Here is a 21,989-nt window from a genome sequence, read left to right on the forward strand (position 1 = left end):
TTCCTATACAGAATTTTCCATTGCTAATATCAGTCTTCACACAGTGTGTTAAGGTTGAATAGTTGTTTGAAGTTCCTATAGTTCTAGGATCAAAGACAGACAAATACACAATGCCTACCAGATTCACCAAAACTAGAAAGCACAGAGGTCACGTTTCCGGTATGTATCTGCTTCAAGCAAGACACTGATCAATGCGTTGATGTAATATATGTGGGATGAAGGACAAAAATGTGAAGATATACGGACAAGAGCTATATATGGAAGTCCAACCCATGTTTATTCAGCAGAACCTATTCTACAAATATGCAGTTGCACTATAATTATAAGACTTCATGGATAGGGCTTCAAGTTTGAAATTTTATTTGGTTTTATATTATGTATAGGTTGTTCCTTGGGTATCCTTCCTACATTCATTATACAACTGAAACTGGTTACTGAATTATCACCAAACAACTGACATGGTATTTTAAGGGGAAACTTCATATGTCCATATCAATATCCCACAATCACTGATCTTTTTATGCAGAGCAATTACTAACATCATTTTATTATTATATTAATATAGCTGGTAACGGTCGTGTTGGTAAACACAGAAAGCATCCGGGTGGTAGAGGTATGGCCGGTGGTCAACATCACCACAGAACCAACTTAGATAAGTTCCACCCAGGTTACTTCGGTAAGGTTGGTATGAGATACTTCCACAAGCAAAGAAACCACTTCTGGAAGCCAGTTATTAACTTAGACAAGTTATGGTCTTTAGTTGAAAACAAGGACGAAAAGATTGCATCTTCTACCAAGGATGCAGCTGTTGTTATTGACACTTTAGCTTCCGGTTACGGTAAAGTCTTAGGTAAGGGTAGAATTCCAAACGTCCCAGTTATTGTTAAGGCTAGATACGTTTCTAAGTTAGCTGAAGAAAAGATTAGAGCAGCAGGTGGTGTCGTTGAATTAATTGCTTAAATTAATTACCCTAATTTATAGTAAATAATCTCATATCAAAATCAAACGTCTTTTATATTTTTTAATATACTCTTAGTAACTTTAGCAATCTTATAGACTAAAATATAACATACAATGATGTAAATGTTAAATATAGCCTATACATTACAGTTTGGTAAGCATTTCCTGAAAAAAAAAGGGAAAAAATTTCCTATATCTCTTTTCATTGTTTTCATTAAGAGAGGTAAATACTTAATTTTCCTCAACTGAGTTTCACTATACTTTAAATCGACTTTTTTTTTGTTTATGTTTAGGTTTATGTTCTTGTTGAGATCTGTAACATTAAAGACATTTTGCACACTTAAATCATATCCAAGTAGAATGACGTCGTCTCTGTCAGCGCAAACTTCATGGGACCCGGAATCAAATATTCCTGCGAATGTCTTAAACTATTTGAAGAATGATCAACCATTAAACTCAAAATACTCACAAATCAACTTCTTCTTTCAACTGATATCATTATTAAAGCAACAAGAACGGACAGGCTGGATTAACATGGGGATTCCCAAGCCAGAGTCGATTGCCGATCACATGTATCGAATGTCAATTATATCACTTGTGTTAGATTCTAACGCATGGGAGGCAGAAAACATTAAACCCGACCTTAATAAGTGTTGTAAAATGGCTCTGGTTCATGATATTGCGGAGACTTTAGTCGGAGATATTGTACCAAATGATGTTCATATTGATAAATTTGAAAAGAGTAAACGTGAATATAAAGCAATTTTGTATTTATGTGATATTATTTCAAAGTATAATCAACAATCCGCAAATGAGATTAAAGAATTGTGGATTGACTATGAGTGCCAAAGAAACATAGAATCTACAATTGTTAAAGATATTGATAAATTTGAACTGCTGATCCAAACTTTCGAATATGAAAGAATGCATAAAAGAAGAATGGATGAGTTTTACTCGTGTAAAAAGGTTATCAAGAATCCAGAAATTCAGAAAATGGCGGATGAGCTATTTCAACAAAGAGAAAAATTTTTGTCTGCTAATCAACTGTAGAAGACCCGGCTGTATATTAGTTGATCAACATATTCCAATATATAAACTGAGATTCGTTATAGTAGGATTTATATATCACTTATTCCGAAGACATAGCGTCAGGTATAGAATCTATTAAGCATGCTCCATGAGTTATCAAACCCAAATATAATTGGAGCACATGTATGTCTCAAGATCAAACATATAAATCCAATAAGAAACTGTAGTTTCATAATTAAGGAGCATAGGTCACCTTCCTTTTTTGGACCAAACCATAGTATAACAAGGTTTATTATAGTCAAATTTGAGCTTTTGATGATTTCACCTTTGTTATTTCGTACTAACTTAATTAGTTTTAACTTTTCGAGTAAATTGAAGAAAGGAATTAATCCTTTCCTCAATTTTGGAAGCTTGGTATCACCGGCCTGCTCTTCCCTGTACTCAGTGAATGAATTATACATAAGTCCATCTTTTTCGTTAAACTTTGGTAATCTATGTCTTGGACATGGTACCACTCCAAATAGCTGTGGCGATGAGTAAAGAAAATTGAATATTTGTGGCAAGAAAAATAACATTAATGTCTTTGCAAAGTGTCCAGAAATTCCTGTTACTGCAAATACCATCCCGGAAAAATAACACCAGGTGTCTCCAACAAACACTCTTGCAGGAAATTTATTATATTTGAATAGCGAACATGCAATGCCTAAGAATGGTATCAGCATACACATGGAAAACAAATGGATTTCGTATGCTGGTCTATATTGAACGTCATTATAGTATCCTATGATGTAATAGATATCATTGAGAAGTAGCAGTATAGTAATAATAATTGTCTGGCCGACTTCAAGTCCGTTTATACCTGCTAGGATATTTATAGAATTTGGGCAAAATATGGATACAGCAGCCATGTAGAAATAATAAAAAATTCCCAAGTTGAATGAAGGGGATGTTTCAAAATATGAAGCCATGAATTTAGGCAACAAAATGGATGTTTCACTGAACTCGTGCCGATACACTATGAGGAGAGGAATAGATGCAATTGCAGGCAAGAAAAACTTATGTCTCCACCTGATATCAAAGAGGTCATCCATTAGTCCCAACAAAATCATTGACTCCAAGGATAGCATCGAACCTAGAAAGAAAAGCAACGAGTTCGACCCCTTTGATGGGAACAGAAACGGAATGGAGAAAAACATTACAAAAAGATATGTAACTGCTGGAATAACTCCAATAGACTCCGGAATAATCGGACGTCCTATCTTCGACAAATCTTTACCAAAGAGCCCTCTTTTGACAAAGTGTTTTCCAACCAGTGGAATCAAGTAATCAACTGCAGCGTATCCAAACAAGGCAAGCCCCGTTGTCGTCTGAACAGGCTGAAACTCTGACGGAACAGCCATCAGAGCCACCGCAGTAGCAAATATCATTCCTCTATGCATTGTTTCTTTCCGATGTCTATTTTGTGGTTACGGTAAAACACTGACACGTGTGTCTTTTCGTCTAAAAAGGAAATTTCCATTAGGAAGTTAGAATTGTAAAAATCATGTGCACATTGTGGTGCACGGAGTTCTTTATTTGTAATTATTATTATTATTTTTTCTCGAGCAAATGAGAGTGCATGGAAATGGAGCTGAAGCCAATGATGAAGAAAGCACGTCTCAAAAGGCTATTACATAAAATCACAAATAATTTTAACCCAAGGCAACAAAACACAGGTAAAGGCCATGCTCTCCGTCAACAAGTCCAAGCTTGCATTGAACGCTTCCAGGGCCGTTCAACAAGTCCAGCAATCCAGAAATGTCTATCGTTTCCCACTTGAAAGCGATATCAACATCACCAAATCAGGTAAAGTCAAGATTGCACAAGGTTTAGGTGGCCGTCATTCCAGAACGGGTTATCAAGTTTCTGTTTTTGGTGGTAGTGGTTTCCTAGGTAAAATTTTAGTCTCCAAGCTTGCAAAACATGGTACTTTAACTATTGCTCCATTTAGAAATGGTAGATCCAAGAGACATTTGAAGGTTAACGGTGACCTTGGTGTTGTAAACTTCCACGAGTTTGATATCAGAAACTTGAAATCAATTGAAGAATCGGTTGCACATTCTGATGTTGTTGTTAATCTATTAGGATCCCACCTTAATACCAAGAATTTCTCAATGGCCGATGCAAATATCGAAGGTTCCAATAGAATTGCTAAAATCGCAAAAGATTATGGTGTTGATAGATTCGTCCAAGTTTCATCTTATAATGCAGATCCAAATTCTCCATCTGAATTTTTTGCCACCAAGGGTATTGCAGAACAAGTAGTTAGAGAACATTACCCAGATGCAACCATTGTCAGACCAGCTCCAATGTATGGTAGAAATTCGAGATTCTTGAATGAGATGCTCAGTTTGAAGGTTTTCGGTGGTAACATTTTATACAGACAAGAAGTTTATCCAACTCATGTTGAACAAGTTGCACAAGCATTGGAAAAAATTGTGTACGATGATTCTACCAGTGGCAAAACATATGAGCTATATGGTAATGAAAGATATTCAAAGGCAGAGTTGAGAGAAATGATTAAATACATGATCCACCTAAACCAATACGGCTTTTTTCCAGCGGCATCAGGTTATAACATGCCTGCTCCAGAAATTGTTGTTCAAGGCTGGTGTTTGTTAAATGAATATTTGAACCCATCTTTAGAAGCATGGAATTATGACAACTACAGAAGATCAACCCTTCACCAAGTCCATGACCCATCTGCTTTAACTTACAAAGATTTAGGTATTGTTCCTGATGAACTAGCAGATTGGTTATACAAGTATGTCAAGCCACATATCCTTGCCTCCTCCCAAGCTAAGAACAGAACTGTTTACGGTAAGGAAGAAGTTCTCAAGTTGAGAGATTACGTGAACTCTCCAAAGAACCGCCTTGATCTATTTGGTTACGGTTCCAAGAACTAATTGCATTCTTAATTAACTATTTATTTATTCTTTCAAATTAACACCCTCCTATCTTACCTCTATTATACTCTCCGATTCCTCAATTATTCGTTACACCTCTTTGTTTTTAAGACACTATAGAAAAAACCTTTTTGTTCTCTATTTAGGAACAAGAAAAAGAAAAAGATATAACAACTTTTTCTTAGTAGTGGGTAACTTAATGAAAATATAAAGACTATTTATTTCACTTTACATAATCATAATTATTCTAAAACATAGGTAATGATACTAATGTTACAAAAACTTCAAAATGAACCTTTTTCATTTTCTTCTTTTGCTTGAATTGGAATATAAAGAGTGATCTTATTAGTCCCATTCTTCCCGATATCCCTTGATATCGTCACCTCTTAAACCATATTCTCTACCGAGACCTTCTCCAATTGGTATATCTTTAATCCAGGGATGAGCACACATACTTCCGGCGTCGACTCTTTTAGCAGGGTTCAACTCCAACATGGGTAAGAGAAAATCGCTCACTTCCTTGGCGAGATTCTCAGGCATGCCATACTCCTCCTGCAGAACCGAACATAGTGGCCATATTTTTAGCTTGTGTATCTTTTTAAAATTCTGACCCTTACGATCAAAGAAGTCACGTGCATATTTACAGGTACGTAAATACTCCTTAGAAGGCCAAGTCTGAAGCAGTTCAACCATCTGAGCCAAATGATCATCATCTCTTGAATAGGAGCTTGTTGATTTTGGATCAAATAAATAATCATTTGTGATGAGTTCGAATATTAGACATGCAGTAGACCATAAATCTGTCGAACACCCCCAATCTCCTCCTAGAATAACTTCAGGGGCACGGTATTGACGAGTTTGTATATCTGATGTATAGTGTTTATTATACCAACATGCATTCCCTAAATCTGCTATCTTCACACTAATCAATTCTTCAAAATCATCAAACATTGAAGGGGAATGTGATACAAAGGAGTTGATTGCAGAGTCATCTGTTGCTTTTGATGGAATAAAATTTTCATTTGAATTTGGATTTGAATTTGAATTTGAATTTGAATTTAAGTTTGTGTCAATGGTCAACGATGGGCGTTTGGTGAATTTCTCTGACACTGAAGGTGGGATTGGAAATGGTTCCAAAGTAGGTTTGTTTGCTTCCTTTGTATTTAAACTTTTCAATGCTGATGACTGTAATGTGTCTGATGAATCGATCGATATCTTACGATTAGAACTCAAACAGTTTGGAGGATTTTCAATTTCTGGCAAAAAAGACATTATTGGTGCTGCATCGACAAACACATCATCCTCCTCCTCCTCCTCCTCCTCTTCATAGTCGTTAGTCCTGCTGTTGCTACTTACGTGGCAGCCGCTGTTGTCATTATCTGTACAATCATCTTTTGGAGACAAATCGGATATGGAGTTGCATTCATCGTGTTCAATAATCGAAGAGCTTATGACACTGTTGTTTCTATCATTTCGTAAACTTTGTGCTGAAAGGGGGGTTGTCATGCGTGTATTTACACTGTTACCCATATAAGATTCAAAAGATGATGTGCGCCTTTGAGAAAATGAAAAAGATCTGAAAAAATTGTTCACACTTGAAGATGTCTCCACGGGGGAAGTGAGTGGGCGAGACGGAATGACGGGTATTGATTTTTTCCTTGAAGGGAAGCTAATGCCACCATTAACTTCTGATGAAATTTGAGAACTTGAACGAGTATTGTGATGGAAGGGTTGGTTAGTTTCGCAAGATTTTGAATGCAGTGAAAACGACAATGATGCATCATGTTTACGCTTATGAATTAATTTCTTGAGCTTTTTGGATTTTCTCTCAAATTCTAATAATTGAACAAGTTGCTCGACATCATGAATTTCAACTAAAACATTCTCGGGTTTAATATCTGTATGGATTATACCACATTCACGATGCAAATAATCTAGAGCCAAGAGGATCTGCTTAGAAATCTGCTTGACTAATTTAAGAGGTAACCCCCCATAACTCTCACTTAGGATATGCAAGTCACTTAAGTTTGATAGGTGTAGATTGAGATCTTCATTATTTGATTTACATTTGAGGGATTCATCAATTTGTCGTTGTCTTTTCACCTGAAAATCTTTATACCTTACCAACAAATTGAGCATATTTTCTCCCAAGACTTCGAAAATCATACAGACATGTTCACCGTTAGGACCTTTATGAATGAAATGGTCGAATAGTTGAACAATATGCTTTTTCCCCTCATGGTTAGGGTTCCCTGATTGGATGGTCTCCAAAATTTTGATTTCATCTAATGCTGCCTCTGTATAATTCAAGGAAGACCTAACAATCTTGATAGCTACATGGCGGTCATTAGCGGAGTCCCAAGCTAGCCAAACAGTTGAAAAATGGCCCCATCCTAGTTTACGTACAATACGGTACTCGTTGTTTCTGCCATATGTTTCACCCACAAATGTTGGATGATAGCCCCCGGGACAATAATCTTTGATTGATTCTTCCGTCTTCAGTTTACTTTCATCTACTTCATTCTCATCTTCCTCTTCATCTTCATCTTCATCTTCATCTTGGACGTCTTCTGCGTTGTCTCTTCCTTCTAATACTTCATCTGCATCTTGTACGATTTCTTCTCCACATCCATCTCTATTGGCAGTGGTAACAGGATAACAATCACAACTGTATTCCTTGATCTCATCGGCATCGTCGTCATCGTCATTGCCATTGTTATTATTATCAATAACGTTAGTATTGTTCTCATTTTTATTAGTAGTAGCTGTAGTATTAATAATAGCAGTATTATTAATAGAGTCTAGGTGAGTGTTTTTTTGAAATTCACTTTCAATGAAACGTCCATGTTCTTGCACTCCACCATCGATGATGTTTTGTAAAGTTGGGTGTATGGTATAAGAAAGCTCGTTTTTGGAATTGGAATGCGGAGAACCGGACGTTATGGACATCTCATTGCAGGACCGAGGGGTATTATCGTCGTCCAGAAACTTTGAGGAGGAACCATTGGGGAGTCTCGGGGAAACCGAGGTGACTGGGGTAACTGTTGCCGGAGTAGACGGTCTATGAGGTGCATTGTCGCTTTCAAGTAAACTAGAGAGTATACTACTTGGAGGTGCCCTTTGATGCTGTGTTGATTGCTTTGCAAAGGAGAACTTGCTCAAAAGTTTCTTACCTAATCCCTTTGGCGACCCGCCATGGCTCTCTGAAGTGGCTGGAGGTACGGCTTGTGTGGATACTGCCCCCTGCAGGTGCGTCTCTGGTGACATTGTCGACGAGGATGTTGATTTGAAGGACCTGGCGAGAAATGAGCCCTTGCGTTTCGAATGCGGTGTGTCCGTGTGGTGACCCCACGATGACAGATTATGCACAGACATTTAGTGTCCCACTGAGTCTTATAGAAACGAATAACTGGAGAGTGTGATGTCTTAACTCGTAGATTGATTTATACGGATTCTCCAAACGGGGAAAAACACAAACCTCAGATTAATAGGAGCAACTTGGCCCTCTTATAAGAAGAAACTGAATAAAATAAAACTAAAATCTTTAATTTGTAGTGTCTCTAAACCCCCAAAATGCAAATCCTTCTTGTGTTTTGTGTTGTTGTCTCTCCCACACGTTGTTGACTTTTGTGGCCACCATCCTCACATTGTCAGAGGGTAACTCTCTCCTTTTTTTTTTTCTTCTTCTTCTTCTATAAAATTCTCTCACTCCACGTGCACGTGACTCGGTCTGCTGGTATACAATGTCGGAGAAGTAGACGGAAATAACTCGTTGAGAAGGTGGAAAAAAATATCCCTCGGGATCCAGTTTCCTCTTTAGGAAACACCCCGCGGCGCACCGTCCCGTCGTTTCTCCGCCGTCGTTTGCCGTTTCGGGTGTTTTCGCATTTCGCATCAATTGCCCCTTTTCGGCATGTTTATCCGCCAACGCAACAGTGGTGAAAAAATGGGAAAATGAAATACAACGCGAACTCAGGCTGTGGCTGTTCCAACTGGTGTATTTTTCACATATTGGTATATATACATATATATATATATATATATATATATATTCATCTACATGGATATCGATATCGGTTATTACTCTTGGAACATATACGACACTTCCTTAACAGTCTCGAGCTTGGGTGTTGTTTCTCTCTTCTTCTACATCTTTCTATTTGCATCCTACTTCTGGCCTTCGATTATATAGCTACTGGTTCACTCCCAACATCACACTTAGACTGCTACAACTACTTAGTTACATTCAACATGGCCTCCAACAACATCCTCTTTCTGCTAACGGCACTTGCCGGTGCATTGGGCGCCCTTGTCTTGTTCTCTAAATCTTCAAAGGGCAAACCTGTCTTGAAAAAGGATGAATTCCAAGAATTCCCATTGATTCAAAAAATCGTCCTCTCTAAAGACTCGGCCATCTTTAGGTTCGGCTTGCCCAAGGAAAATGATATATTGGGCTTACCAATCGGTCAACACATTCAAATTCAAGCAGAAATCGACGGCAAAAATGTTATGCATTCCTATACCCCAACTTCCCTCGATGAAGACTCAACGGGTTTCTTTGAACTGTTGATCAAAGTCTACCCTAATGGTAAACTGTCAACCTACATTGATAACCTCAAACTGGGCGAAACTATTAGAGTCAAGGGCCCAAGGGGCCAGTACCACTACGAACCAAACATGCTGAAACATATCTGCATGGTTGCAGGTGGTACAGGAATAACCCCAATGTATCAAATTATTAAGGCAGTCTTACGTAATCCAAATGATTATACAAAAATCACCTTATTATACGGTTCCCAAACAGAGGCTGACATCTTACTAAGATCGGAGCTCGACGAATTTGCTTCAAAGCATGAAAACTTTAACGTTGTTTACTTCTTGGATAAGGCATCCGATGAATGGACCGGCAAAACAGGCTTCATCAATAAGGACGCATTGGAAGAATTCTTCCCAAAACCTTCCAGTGATGTCCAACTGTTACTATGTGGCCCACCAGGCCTGTGTGCATCAATGAAGAAGGCATCATTGGAGTTGGGCTTCCAAAAGGCAAAACCTGTCTCCAAGGCCGGCGATCAGGTCTTCTTGTTCTGATTTCTTGTTTTGTCTAGCTTCCATCTTTCCTCCATGGATTGTATCCCTTACTTTCTATCATAATCAAAGTATAAATAATATATACATACATATATATATACTTAATGTCTATTTACTTATACGATTTATTGTCGTGTATTTGTTGTTGCTGCCATTCTTATTCTTGGCCTTATCGATGTCCTCCTCGAATTACGTTATCCTTCAGCCACCTCTTGTTTGATCGCCACTAAATCAATTGCTGGATAGCTTCAAATGAGAAATTGCAGATTCGTTCTCAAAGGACAGGCTATATTTGTTGTTTTTGAACGGATGTAATAGTAGGTTATCATGTAACGCATTCAAGGCCTTAATGACATTGTCCTTGCTAATAACACAACTAATGTTGATTTCATTTGCACCTTGGGAAATCATTTCAATGTTGATCTGCTCATCCGCTAGAACCTTAAACATTGCACCTGCAGTACCAATCAATTGCTTCATGTGGATTCCAACTAGCGAGACAATCGATAAATCATAGGTTACATCTACAGCACCAAATTTCTTCAGGTCTTCAATGACTCTTAAGAAATATTTCCTCTTTTCTTTGTCATAATTGACAGCCATAGAGACATGAACTTCACTTGTGGAAATCAAATCAACAACCGTCCGATGCTTATCCAATATACTGAAAACATTAGCCAAAAACCCATGTGACAAGGTTTTCTTGTTGGAATGGATATTGACAACCGCAATATCTGATTTTGCCGTCACAGCAGTAGGAATTTTCATTTTCGCCGCCTTATTTAAGAAATCCGATGGTAGCGCCTCCAAAGCTGCAGGAGGATGAGGCGGCGTTGATTCGCCCTTCTTACCAATATTGTCGGGATAGATGATTGTACCTTCTCCATTTGGATTCATGACATTTTTGATTCTGATTGGAATTCTTGCATTGATGACTTGTTCCATGGTGAATGGATGGATGACTTCGGAACCGTAGTAGGTTAATTCTGCTGCCTCATCAGGTGTGACCGATTTAAGCAACCGAGCAGTCTTGACTTTCCGAGGATCGGCCGTGAAAATACCATCAACCTCTTTCCAGATTTGCAATTCATTGGCAGATAACCCAACAGCACAAATAGCCGCACATAAGTCAGTGTAACCTCTACCAACTGAGTTTAGCAACCCGCCAGGTACAGGTCCAAAGAACCCAGTAATAACAGGGACAACACCATTGTCCAACTTCTGAATCTCCCTGGCAATTGTCTTTGCCAATGCCTTATAGAAGAAAGGATCCAAGGATTGTTCATTATTTGAAAGCCTGTCATCATTGATAAAATCCAGCTGGCTCACAATGTTGGATAGGTCGATATATTTAGAAGGGACGTTGTTGTCATTCAAGAGGGCACTCATAAATAAACAAGACAATTTTTCACCACATGACATAATGGTATCCAAAGACTTGGTACTGATTTCGCCAATAACACAACAAGCATCTAACAACTTCTCAACCATGTCGACCTCAAGCTCTGTATCTTTGATCAACTGTTTCCTTAGCTCGACATTCTGAATTAGCTTTTCCGCATTGGCAACATGGTCGTCCTTGATTAACTTCAAGGTCTTCTTAAACTCCTCCTCTTTATCATCAATAGCTAATTCGGAGGCTAAGATCAAACGTGTAGTGGTACCTTCCGATTTTGTCTGCGTCGATCTGGCACTACAAACAACAGCAATTTGGTTGGTTTCATTGTATTTCTTAACTATATCCAACGCAATCTCAAGTGCAAATTTACCAACAGAAGTACCTCCAAATTTTTGTACGATCCAACCCGAATTCAAGTTGTATAGTGAAGTGGTAGACATGTTTGACCTGGGCTTTTGTTTATGTTTTTGATTTACCCTTATATGGCTAACCAGATATCTTCAATGGAAACCATGCAGGTCTTGACAGGAAGATGTGTAAAGTGACTGGAAAGTTAGTCCCGGTGCGGAATCAGGAGAAAATGCAAACTTGAGAATCAAACAAAACGGAAAAAAAAAAAAAAAAAGGAGAGAAATCCCAAAAAGGGAAAACATGCACGGAAATGACTCACTTTTGGAGGCTCGTTCATTGAATAGATGATACAACTTTATCCATTGTGATGTTCCTGCATTTATTATTGAAGATGATATTCTTATTTCTCTCCATACTCTTGCTTGTCGATGCGTTCCTCCTCTTATAACGAATTGAAGAATGCACTGTATGCTGCATCGACGTCCCAGAGTAGCTCCTTCAGCTGATTTTCGTCCAAGGTGTCCAACACATCCATTTTATTCAACCGGATCAACCACTTCACAAGCGTCGGACGGCCTTCATAATCACTGCAGACCTTGTCGCCACGGGTTATCACATTGCTCAATAGCGGATGCAACGTGTCCTTTGTATCGTAATTCAACTTGATGGCGTCTAGCAACGTGATGAACGAGCTTGTGGCTTCGGCTATAGCCTTCTTGTCGCCAGTCACCGGTACATGAACTGCGTCATTGGTAGTTGTTCCCTCTGCTGCGCCATTGGTAACTGCTATGGCTGTGGCATCGTCCGTTGCAGCTGCTGCGGTGCAATGAGAGTCATTGTAGATGCAACTCAGACCGGCCTGTAGGTTTTCCCATTCTCGACTATCCACCTTATCCAAGAATGAACGAACGGTATCCTTCTCCATCTTGTCGGTGACTTCCATCCACTCGTTGATGAGCTCTGTACGTGTGGCCTCGTATGTGGAGAGATCCTCATGATGGAGTTTCCCCCCTGCCCGCATGATTTCCATTGCTGACAACATGCAGAGTACCGAATATGCGTCTGAGGCGTCCCGCATTTCCCAACTGGCTCTTTTTTCTATCCAAGAGAGACCACTAAATACAGAGACAATCTGGTCTGTTCAATTCTCCAACGTACAATCAAGATCAATTATAAGAGCAAACAATAAAATGTATACAAGACACCAAGGAAAAACACACAATAAAGAAAAATGTGCGTAGCGACGGCGACGATTGCAAGTATTTGCAGGAGAAGCCAGGGGTGGAAACGGATTTGGTTGAACCTTCAAGGGGGGATGTAGAAATGTCAATAATAAATAAGTGAGTTGCAAATGGATGTAATAGAGGATCCACTACATACCAAGTTTTCAGAATTTAAATAAATTAGCGTATATAAAGAATAGAAGGGAGGTAAAGTTTAAGAAAAAAATAGTAGTATTGATAATAATAAGTGGTGACTTAAATGATGATGTTGATGATGATGATGGTGGTGGTAATAATAGTAATATTATGTTAATAAGGGAGTAGGTTTAAGAAGTGAAGAAAAAAAACCGTCTATTTGGATTGAACTTGGGAATAAGTGGAGAATGGGTTTGCATTCTTGGAAGCAAGGTACTCATCGGATTTTTCTTGCCATTCCTTGTTCATGGTCTTTGGAACGTTTCTGTTTGCATAGTATGCCATGAACAAAGCACTAGAAACGGCAAATCCAATGAATATACCCTTGTAAATCTTTGCGGTTTCCTCTGGAGTTTCCATTGGCTTTCTTGGACCCCAGGTACCAAAGGAGATGTACCATGCAGCCTTCTTCTCCTCAAGAGAGAGCTGGTTCCATGGCAACTTTTGCTTCTCTGCAAGTGATGCAATCAATTGTTGCTTGTCGGATTCTGGCAACTTCTCCCATCTGCCCTGTAAATTGGTGATGGCTGCTGGAGTGATGGTGGTGGAAGCGTGTCTTTGTTGTCTTGCAACAGATGCAGATTGTCTAGCTAATTGTCTGAACATTGTGATGCGGTATATGGGGTTCTAGCTTTTGGTGGTGGAAGGGGAAATACAGTGGATTGTATCGTTACAATACTTTGAGGTCTATCTCTTTTTAAAAAAGTATCCAAACACTAGCAAAACGAAAATGGAAAACCAAATTCCTCCAACACCGCCATTGACAAATAGGAAACTCTTCTTTGCCATTTTTTTTTCCCCATAAAAGTTTTTGTGGTGTGAGAGACAAAATTCGCCTATTGCGAAAATGCCCAATGCGGCAACCGCAGGGTGGGGGGCAGGGGGGAGCAGAAAAGAAGACACGCCGCTTTAATGTTGGTAGTTTCCGCGCCCCTGATTGGCTGGAGGACATACAGAGAAATGCTAAAGTATATTGGAAATAAACATCTCTCTCTATCGATCTCGCTGGTGTACGGGTGCAACGCGTTTTTGAACTTTCTATTTCTTTCCTTACTTAATTCTATTTCCGTCAAACCCCGGCTCTCTATTACGTAAGCTCGGGTATGGTCGTCTTTACTAGTTGATGGAAACACAATACAGAGATATAAAGTGGAGCTACAAAAGGAGTGTGGATGTAACTATAGACTTGGCCGTAGGAGTGGCTATATGAGTCGACGTATGAGTCGACGTATGTGCCAACGTATGTGCCAACTTATGTGCCAACGTATGTGCCAACGTATGTGCCAACGTATGTGCCAACGTATGTGCCAACGTATGTGCCAACGTACGTGTAGTTGTGGATGTAGCAGTAGGTCTGAGAAGCACCTGCTGCCCGTCCATTGAGGTTTCACATTCACTATTATGGTGTCTCTACATGGCGCACTCTGTTTTTACTCATCTACGTCTCGTCAACCTTCTCACGTCTTTTCTTAATCTCTAGTCCTTTATACAAGGCTGACTTACATCTCTATTATGCATTGATCTTATCCTTTAGTTGACTCAAAAATTCCCTGTACCCTAACATGTTGGCAGTTCTGTCCTCAACAAGGGCACTCATACACCACATTCTCAAGGCAATCAAGTCCCTATTCATTTCCATACCACCAACCCCCCTCTCGTTGCTCGAAGGACCAATAACAATGTATATATTCTCGTATCTAATCGAACCCTTACCTTGTCTGGCTTTGTTGATGATATTACGAACACGAATATTCATATCATTGTCCAATTCAGGTAACTCAAATTTACCAGGTTGGATTTCATTGACAGAATTAACGCCAAATACATCTTGTGCTAATGCAGGTAATGCATCACCTCCAACATAAAGAAATAATTCATTAATTGTTTGAATCAAATAAAGTCCAAACTTTTGTAATGATTGAAATGTAGCATTGATACATTCCGGTAAAATAATCTCACCATGAATTTTAGGTATAATTTCATCATAATTATCTTCACCTTCATATGGTAATCCACATTCATCATCCATGTCATGTAATGAATAAATTGATGGATAAATAAATTGAATTAATTCCTTTATAGGTAAAGTGGCCAACTTATTTAAGGCAGACGATCTATGATCACTTGGTACTGTACCTTGTCTAAATGATATATTTTTAATTAACGATTGTAATAATAATGGTAACATCCTTAAATTTGTAGAAATTTGTAATGGTGATGATGAACCAACATTACCTGCAACAATTTCCTTCTTATAAACTAATAAGATATCAATTATTACTTTATTCAAATAATCTCTAGCAGAATCTAAGGAATTATTTAGAGTCTTTTCAATTGCTAAATGTGAATAATAATTAGTAATGGATAATTGATCTGCACTTGCATAAATATCCTTCAATTCTTTAGAAACTGGTAACGCTAATGTAATAACCCTAATTCTTCTATCACCATGTGTTGAAGTATGTAATACTGCAGTTTGGAAATAAACAACATTTCTTCTAATATCATTATCAATATTTAATTCAACAACATATGATTGATCTCTTGGAAATGATGGGAACGATAATAAATCACTAGATCTTGAGAAAAAATTACCAAAATATGATTGACATTTAATACCATCTGAGCATCTAACCCTCATAACAGCTTCCAAATTGATTTCCATTGATAAATGATTTGATAATTCCTTATTAAATTTGGTGATATCTTCCAAATTTGATGCATTCCAAGCAGGATAAAAATGTGTTTGACCTGCAGTGAACTTTGGTAAATTGGACAATGTTGCAACATCTTGATATGATGAACTTGCAAGAAACATATCAACAGTGATTTGGGATTTATTACAGTCAACTGCAAATGATTTATAAAAGGAATTATTGGATGTCAATAGAGTTGTTGATTCCTTGGCTTTACCTGATACAGATACCTCATCCCTAATTGTTAATTTACCCTTACCTAAATTAGGCATGGTAGAAGATATAACAATCATCTTACCACCTATTTTTTCCAACAATGAAAATCCCGATTTCAACCCACTAGACAAATCAAAATCGGTTGATTGATTATCCAAGAAAAACGATGTAAAATTATTCAATAATTTCTCAATATTCAATCTTGAATTTTTCAAATTAACTAACAAATCATCAGGTGATGGAATAATCAAATTATCTTCATCATTATCTGGTGTTATGACCATCATTGAAATGTCCTTATTAGGATTAGAATTGGATTCGGAATCATTAGGAATTGAAAAATATGTCAATCTCTTATCAACTGCAATAAATCCAACATTGACTCTACCTTGATCATTAGGAATCCGATCTAAGGAATCCAATATTGTTCTAATTGATGTAGATAATAAACCATTTTGAATTGTATTTTTAGTAACATCAATAAGGAAAATCAAATTCAACGCTTGAGGAGCTCTAACCATATATTCTGGCGTTGCCAAAAATTCAACAACTCCATTATTCAACTCGTATCTATTATTAACTGAATTTGATTTTAGAGAAGATGGTAAATCATTCAATAAGGCACAAAAGTTACATTTCCATTTCAATCCATCTTGTCTAAGTTCAACAAAGGGATTGATATAAGAACGGCATCTTCTACATCTGGTGATGACACCATCGTTAACTATAGGTATTGGGGATTCTTCATCTGTTAATGATTGATAAGGTCTAATAGTCAAGGCAAATGGCAATTTTGATTTTTTAAGAATGGAGTTTGTACGGGGAACAACATTCAAAGTTGATCTGATATAGTCACTCGAAGCATTTGATTCTAAAGAATCTGTGAGTGTAGAATTAGGAGGTAAATTAATAGGAGGCGGAGGGAATTGTAAATCAATTATAGGTGGTGGTAAATCTCTCAACAAATCAGTTGAGTAGAGCTGGTTCATTGGAGCCGATTGCTCGGCCACCATTGGCTGGAGTGGTTGAAGAGGTTGAACCGGTTGTTGTGGGACCATACCAGGGGCGATTCTCTGGTCATTATAAGGTTGAGGAGGATAGCCAAAGGGGGTCTGGTGCTGGAAAGGAGGTTGTTGTTGTTGTGGATGTTGTTGTTGTTGCTGTTGTTGCTGTTGTTGCTGTTGTTGCTGCTGCTGGTACTGGTACTGGTTGTTGATGTTGAGCTGGGAAAACTGGTTAACAAATTGGTCCTGTGGAGGCGCCTGTGGAGGTGCCTGTTGGAGAGGTTGTTGAAATTGTTGTTGTTGTGGTTGCTGGGAGTACAGCTGGGGCTGTTCCTGGAGCGGTGCTGCCGGATTGTAGTGGGGCTGTGGATACGCCCTTCTTCTGCTGGCCATGATGTGTTTGTGAGAGTGATGGAACTTGTATCCAAAGACCAATTGCTGGATTCTTACACACACGAGATCAAAATCCAAATGGACACCACTGATCCAGCCAGGACAAATTGTGGCCACACATACTCAAACTGGACAAGTGGCATTTCCATTGGAGATGGGGGGGATTTTTTTTCCTCATTTTTCGCGTGTTGACTCTCCCTGCTCTATGTGGAAGCTGCAGGGTGTGTCTTAAATGGCAATTTTATTTTATTTTTTATTTTTTATTTTTTATTTTTTATTTTATTTTTGTATTATTTTTTATTTTATTTTTGTATTATTTTTTATTTTATTTTTGTATTATTTTTTATTTTATTTTTGTATTATTTTTTATTTTATTTTTGTATTATTTTACATTTTACATTATTTCTATTTTGCCTCCTCTTTTTGGATAAACCGTAAATTTAATCTTAATCTGAACCATTTAGAAAAACTCGGTCAATTTTATAAAATCCAAAAGTGAACTGAATTGGGAAAGGGCAATTTACACGGAGTGGCAAAACTCCTTGAAACTTCTTATTGCATTCCAACATTTCGACACTTCAACACTTCAACACTTCAACACTTCAACACTTCAACACTTCAACACTCCCCAACACTACCCCATTTGTTGCTCCTCCAATGTCTGCTGCACACACACAGAGAGCCCTCGCCCTCTACAGAGGCCTCCTCCGAACAGCCCGCCGTTTCGACTACTACAACTTCCGCCACTACTTTCTCAGACGTACAAGGGAGTCCTTCAGAGCCAACCAGAAACTCGACGCTAACGACACGAACGTGACATCCCTCCTTGCAGACGCCGAGGAGAACCTCGCAGTGCTACGGAGACAGGCAGCCATCTCCCAGATGTACCACTTTGACAAGCTCGTTGTTGAGAGAGTCAAATGAGTGTCCTATTATGCAGTTGGAAGAGACGCATCAGACACTCGCCACCCATCTGCTGGAACGCAGTGTCTCCTAGTGGTATATACTACATGTAGACATACAATGGCACATGTAGATTAACAGATATATATAGGTACATACAGATATATATAGATACATACAGATACATACAGACACATACAGATACATACAAATATACACAACGTATATGTTGTTATACACTGCTCATTCCTTGACTGTGAGATTAATGCACGTTTTACAAGTTGGAATTTCAGTTCAACAACTCGCTCTTGACTTGTTGCCGTCTCATGTCCAATTCCACCATTATACACTTTCCCTCGCTTTTATCTCTCTTTTTATCTCTGCAATATGAGTTATGCATTTATCGGCACACACTCAAGGCCTACAAAAAAATTCATTCTTGATTATTATCCGCAAACCTTCCCACCCCCCCTCCACCTCAATAGAAACTCCTTCTTAGTCCATCATCCTTGGTCGTTTCTAGTCCCTTGGACAACCTAGATTAAGATTAAAATTAAAGGTTCAAGATTAAACCTCGCCTTTGAACAGATTTACCTCTAGACTTAATTTCGTTAATTACTCACCTCCCTCTTCACGCTCAAAATCTACAGTCTATGCATCCAAGCTCTATAAACAACTCGCCATCGGCAAACTGCAACTCGAATCAGGGACTTCCAATACTGCCGAATTCAGTCTCAAGCTCTATAAACAACTCGCACCGAAACTCAACTATAGACGCCGATGGAAACAGAAATGGACAGGCAACGACAAAGACACAAACTGGTGCAAGCACAAGTACAGGCACAAGTGCCGACACAACCACAGATGCAGATACCGGTATTGGTACTAGTACAAATACTAGTACAAATACAGACGCAAACACAAAATCAAAAACAGAAACAAAAACAAGCACATTATCAAATATAGATACAAGTACAACTGCAATTCCAGCCGTCAATGCAGGCGCAAGTACAGACACTCCCAACACTTCCTCCTCACTCACAGCGCCTCAAGTTCAAACACAAACCCAAATCCCATCAACTCCTATAACAAAGGGCAAATACTCGTTGGCAGATTTCAATATAATCCAAACTCTTGGAACAGGATCCTTTGGTCGTGTCCATCTGGTCAGGTCAGTCCATAATGGTCGCTTCTACGCCATGAAAGTATTTAGAAAATCGCACGTTGTTAAAGCTAAACAAATCGAACATACTAATGATGAAAGAAAAATTTTGTCGATTTGCAAACATCCCTTCATAACTAGAATGTGGGGGACTTTCCAAGATTGCAAGTCCATCTTCTTAATAATGGATTATATAGAAGGTGGTGAGCTCTTCTCACTTCTAAGAAAATCAAAAGTTTTCCCCAATCAAGTTGCCAAATTTTACTCGGCTGAAGTTCTATTGGCGTTAGAATATCTACATTCTCATAATATAATTTATAGAGATTTAAAACCTGAAAATATCCTAATCTCAAAATCGGGACATATTAAATTGGCAGATTTTGGTTTTGCAAAATATGTGGAAACAACAACTTATACTCTGTGCGGAACTCCAGATTATATAGCTCCAGAAATTATTGCAGTTCAACCATACACTAAAGCTGTTGATTATTGGTCCTTCGGTATATTAATTTATGAAATGATTGCAGGTACAACTCCATTTTATGATCCTTCTCCAATGAAAACTTACGAAAATATAACTAAATGCGAAATAAGCTACCCTAATCATTTCCAGTTGGACGTCATAAATCTACTACAAGGATTGATAACTAAAGATGTTACCTATAGATTGGGTAATTTGAAAAATGGTATACTGGATATTAAAAACCATCGTTGGTTTAATGAGGTTATTTGGGATAATCTATTAAAGGGTAATATAGAGACTCCGTACGAGCCAAATATAGCTTCAGGTACAGGTGATGCTTCCCAGTTTGAGAGATATCCTGAAGTCGCATACGATTATGGTATCTCTGGTATAAAAGACGAGTATGGGTATTTATTCCCAGACTTTTAAGTCTCTAATTGTATAATTATATATTTATGTGTATGTATTCGTGAGTGTGTGTGTGTGTGTGTATGTGTGTGTATTCTTTCATACATTGAAAACCTCTTTAAGCTCTTCTTCATGCTCGTCGCTTTTAAATCCTTCAAACTCTTTCCTTAAGTCTCTAACATATCCAACCCTCTCGGGGTCTCCATTTATCCCCTCAATAATGTCATTGATTAAGAGCTCAAGATAAACTTGAAACTTCTCCCTATTAATATCATCTCCACTATAAATACCTAGCTTCAACTTCTTTGATATATCAAGTAATATGCCTTTAAACTCACTATTGGTTGAAATCACAGGGTTATTAAAGGCTCGAATAATAAACCTTTGAAATTCATTTAATTTATCTACATTCTTCTCTAGCCATTCATTGATTATCATATCATTCCAATTTTCCTCCCAAAATGTATACACTAACCTAACATCATTGACTTTGACTATGTTAGTTACAACATAAGCATACTCAACCATCCCATTGACCACGTTAACAAAATTCTTCAAATCGTTACCTTTAAATTCATTGGGCTTGGCAATCAAACCTTTAATCCAAACTTCCCTAAATTCACTAATGACTATACGTCTTGCACTGTCATAATCTTTGAGCATCTTATACCTCGCTGTTAACGCCAGCCCACTTAATACCCGGCACCTGTAGCCTTCATTCCATCCTTTAATAATACCTGCAGGATCATTGACCAACTTCTCATGTACTTTTTTAACATTGGAATAGCTTAACCTCATAATTACTCTTGAGAACATATCAACAGTGAAGGAATTCCGAAAAATCATGTGTGCTATTAACATAATTATCTCATCCTCATTTACATTTTCACCATGGCACTTAACTTTAACTATCTCGTACACCTTCCAGGTTGGTAACCTTAATAATTCTTCAATTTGCAGCTTTTTGTTGTCTCTCTTCCCCATCAAAAATCCAATGTTCTTTTCAATATACCCCAACTTACTTTCAAGCCGCTGAATATCTCGTACGTGTGCATCATGCACACTCTCTAATGTGTTTATCCGGTCATTTACATTCCTCTCAATATCTTTATCAATTGAGAGTAAATTCAACAAATCACTAGAACTTCCTTTATCACGTATCCCTGCCCAATTCAAAACATGAAATTGCCTAATGCCAAGACTCAAAATTCGCCTATCACCCAAAATAATATGTCGTTGCATTTTTTGAGCTTCTAATACTTGATGTGTATATGAAAGAAAAAAAGAACGACAGAAAAGGGGAGAAGAAAAAGTACTATTAACTCATGAATTAGATTGGAAACGCATGATCCCAATGAGACACTTTCATAGGTTTTAGAAACATCAAAAAAAACACTCACAACTTATCTTAAAGATGCGCAAGCCCGGAATCGAACCAGGGGCTCAACGATGGCAACGTTGAATTTTACCACTAAACCACTTGCGCTTAATTTGGAAAGAGGTGAAGTTTGGCTTTTTCTAACGCATAACTTTTTCCCAATATTATTACAG

General features: G+C 38.1%; 13 protein-coding genes and 1 non-coding gene across 14 annotated transcripts; 6 read left to right on the plus strand and 8 right to left on the minus strand.

Moving 5' to 3' along the window:
• Positions 1-110: 110 nt before the first annotated feature.
• On the plus strand, positions 111-960 carry C5L36_0D01740 (uncharacterized protein; the record flags this gene model as incomplete). Its single annotated transcript, XM_029467053.1, has 2 exons — positions 111-159; positions 566-960. The coding sequence occupies 2 exons, from the start codon at positions 111-113 to the stop codon at positions 958-960; spliced, it is 444 nt and encodes a 147-aa protein (XP_029322913.1).
• A 285-nt stretch (positions 961-1,245) lies between these two features.
• Positions 1,246-2,010, plus strand: C5L36_0D01750 (uncharacterized protein; the record flags this gene model as incomplete). Its single annotated transcript, XM_029467054.1, has 1 exon — positions 1,246-2,010. The coding sequence occupies one exon, from the start codon at positions 1,246-1,248 to the stop codon at positions 2,008-2,010; it is 765 nt and encodes a 254-aa protein (XP_029322914.1).
• Positions 2,011-2,108: 98 nt separating this feature from the next.
• On the minus strand, positions 2,109-3,428 carry C5L36_0D01760 (uncharacterized protein; the record flags this gene model as incomplete). The annotated part of the gene is made up of 1 exon (XM_029467055.1): positions 2,109-3,428. One exon carries the CDS (start codon positions 3,426-3,428, stop codon positions 2,109-2,111), a length of 1,320 nt encoding a protein of 439 aa, XP_029322915.1.
• A 285-nt stretch (positions 3,429-3,713) lies between these two features.
• Positions 3,714-4,934, plus strand: C5L36_0D01770 (uncharacterized protein; the record flags this gene model as incomplete). Its single annotated transcript, XM_029467056.1, has 1 exon — positions 3,714-4,934. One exon carries the CDS (start codon positions 3,714-3,716, stop codon positions 4,932-4,934), a length of 1,221 nt encoding a protein of 406 aa, XP_029322916.1.
• A 345-nt stretch (positions 4,935-5,279) lies between these two features.
• Positions 5,280-8,309, minus strand: C5L36_0D01780 (uncharacterized protein; the record flags this gene model as incomplete). The annotated part of the gene is made up of 1 exon (XM_029467057.1): positions 5,280-8,309. One exon carries the CDS (start codon positions 8,307-8,309, stop codon positions 5,280-5,282), a length of 3,030 nt encoding a protein of 1,009 aa, XP_029322917.1.
• A 579-nt stretch (positions 8,310-8,888) lies between these two features.
• On the plus strand, positions 8,889-10,025 carry C5L36_0D01790 (uncharacterized protein; the record flags this gene model as incomplete). The annotated part of the gene is made up of 1 exon (XM_029467058.1): positions 8,889-10,025. One exon carries the CDS (start codon positions 8,889-8,891, stop codon positions 10,023-10,025), a length of 1,137 nt encoding a protein of 378 aa, XP_029322918.1.
• Positions 10,026-10,256: 231 nt separating this feature from the next.
• C5L36_0D01800 (uncharacterized protein) lies at positions 10,257-11,864 on the minus strand (the record flags this gene model as incomplete). Its single annotated transcript, XM_029467059.1, has 1 exon — positions 10,257-11,864. The coding sequence occupies one exon, from the start codon at positions 11,862-11,864 to the stop codon at positions 10,257-10,259; it is 1,608 nt and encodes a 535-aa protein (XP_029322919.1).
• A 353-nt stretch (positions 11,865-12,217) lies between these two features.
• On the minus strand, positions 12,218-12,853 carry C5L36_0D01810 (uncharacterized protein; the record flags this gene model as incomplete). The annotated part of the gene is made up of 1 exon (XM_029467060.1): positions 12,218-12,853. The coding sequence occupies one exon, from the start codon at positions 12,851-12,853 to the stop codon at positions 12,218-12,220; it is 636 nt and encodes a 211-aa protein (XP_029322920.1).
• Positions 12,854-13,349: 496 nt separating this feature from the next.
• Positions 13,350-13,799, minus strand: C5L36_0D01820 (uncharacterized protein; the record flags this gene model as incomplete). The annotated part of the gene is made up of 1 exon (XM_029467061.1): positions 13,350-13,799. One exon carries the CDS (start codon positions 13,797-13,799, stop codon positions 13,350-13,352), a length of 450 nt encoding a protein of 149 aa, XP_029322921.1.
• A 904-nt stretch (positions 13,800-14,703) lies between these two features.
• C5L36_0D01830 (uncharacterized protein) lies at positions 14,704-17,502 on the minus strand (the record flags this gene model as incomplete). Its single annotated transcript, XM_029467062.1, has 1 exon — positions 14,704-17,502. One exon carries the CDS (start codon positions 17,500-17,502, stop codon positions 14,704-14,706), a length of 2,799 nt encoding a protein of 932 aa, XP_029322922.1.
• A 657-nt stretch (positions 17,503-18,159) lies between these two features.
• On the plus strand, positions 18,160-18,426 carry C5L36_0D01840 (uncharacterized protein; the record flags this gene model as incomplete). The annotated part of the gene is made up of 1 exon (XM_029467063.1): positions 18,160-18,426. The coding sequence occupies one exon, from the start codon at positions 18,160-18,162 to the stop codon at positions 18,424-18,426; it is 267 nt and encodes an 88-aa protein (XP_029322923.1).
• A 632-nt stretch (positions 18,427-19,058) lies between these two features.
• On the plus strand, positions 19,059-20,459 carry C5L36_0D01850 (uncharacterized protein; the record flags this gene model as incomplete). The annotated part of the gene is made up of 1 exon (XM_029467064.1): positions 19,059-20,459. The coding sequence occupies one exon, from the start codon at positions 19,059-19,061 to the stop codon at positions 20,457-20,459; it is 1,401 nt and encodes a 466-aa protein (XP_029322924.1).
• A 78-nt stretch (positions 20,460-20,537) lies between these two features.
• Positions 20,538-21,680, minus strand: C5L36_0D01860 (uncharacterized protein; the record flags this gene model as incomplete). The annotated part of the gene is made up of 1 exon (XM_029467065.1): positions 20,538-21,680. One exon carries the CDS (start codon positions 21,678-21,680, stop codon positions 20,538-20,540), a length of 1,143 nt encoding a protein of 380 aa, XP_029322925.1.
• Positions 21,681-21,853: 173 nt separating this feature from the next.
• On the minus strand, positions 21,854-21,924 carry C5L36_0Dtrna11G. The gene has a single exon. It is a non-coding gene; the product is annotated as a tRNA-Gly (tRNA).
• Positions 21,925-21,989: the final 65 nt, after the last annotated feature.

Source organism: Pichia kudriavzevii, chromosome 4 (genome assembly GCF_003054445.1).
Source record: "Pichia kudriavzevii chromosome 4, complete sequence".
Taxonomy (NCBI): domain Eukaryota; kingdom Fungi; phylum Ascomycota; class Pichiomycetes; order Pichiales; family Pichiaceae; genus Pichia; species Pichia kudriavzevii.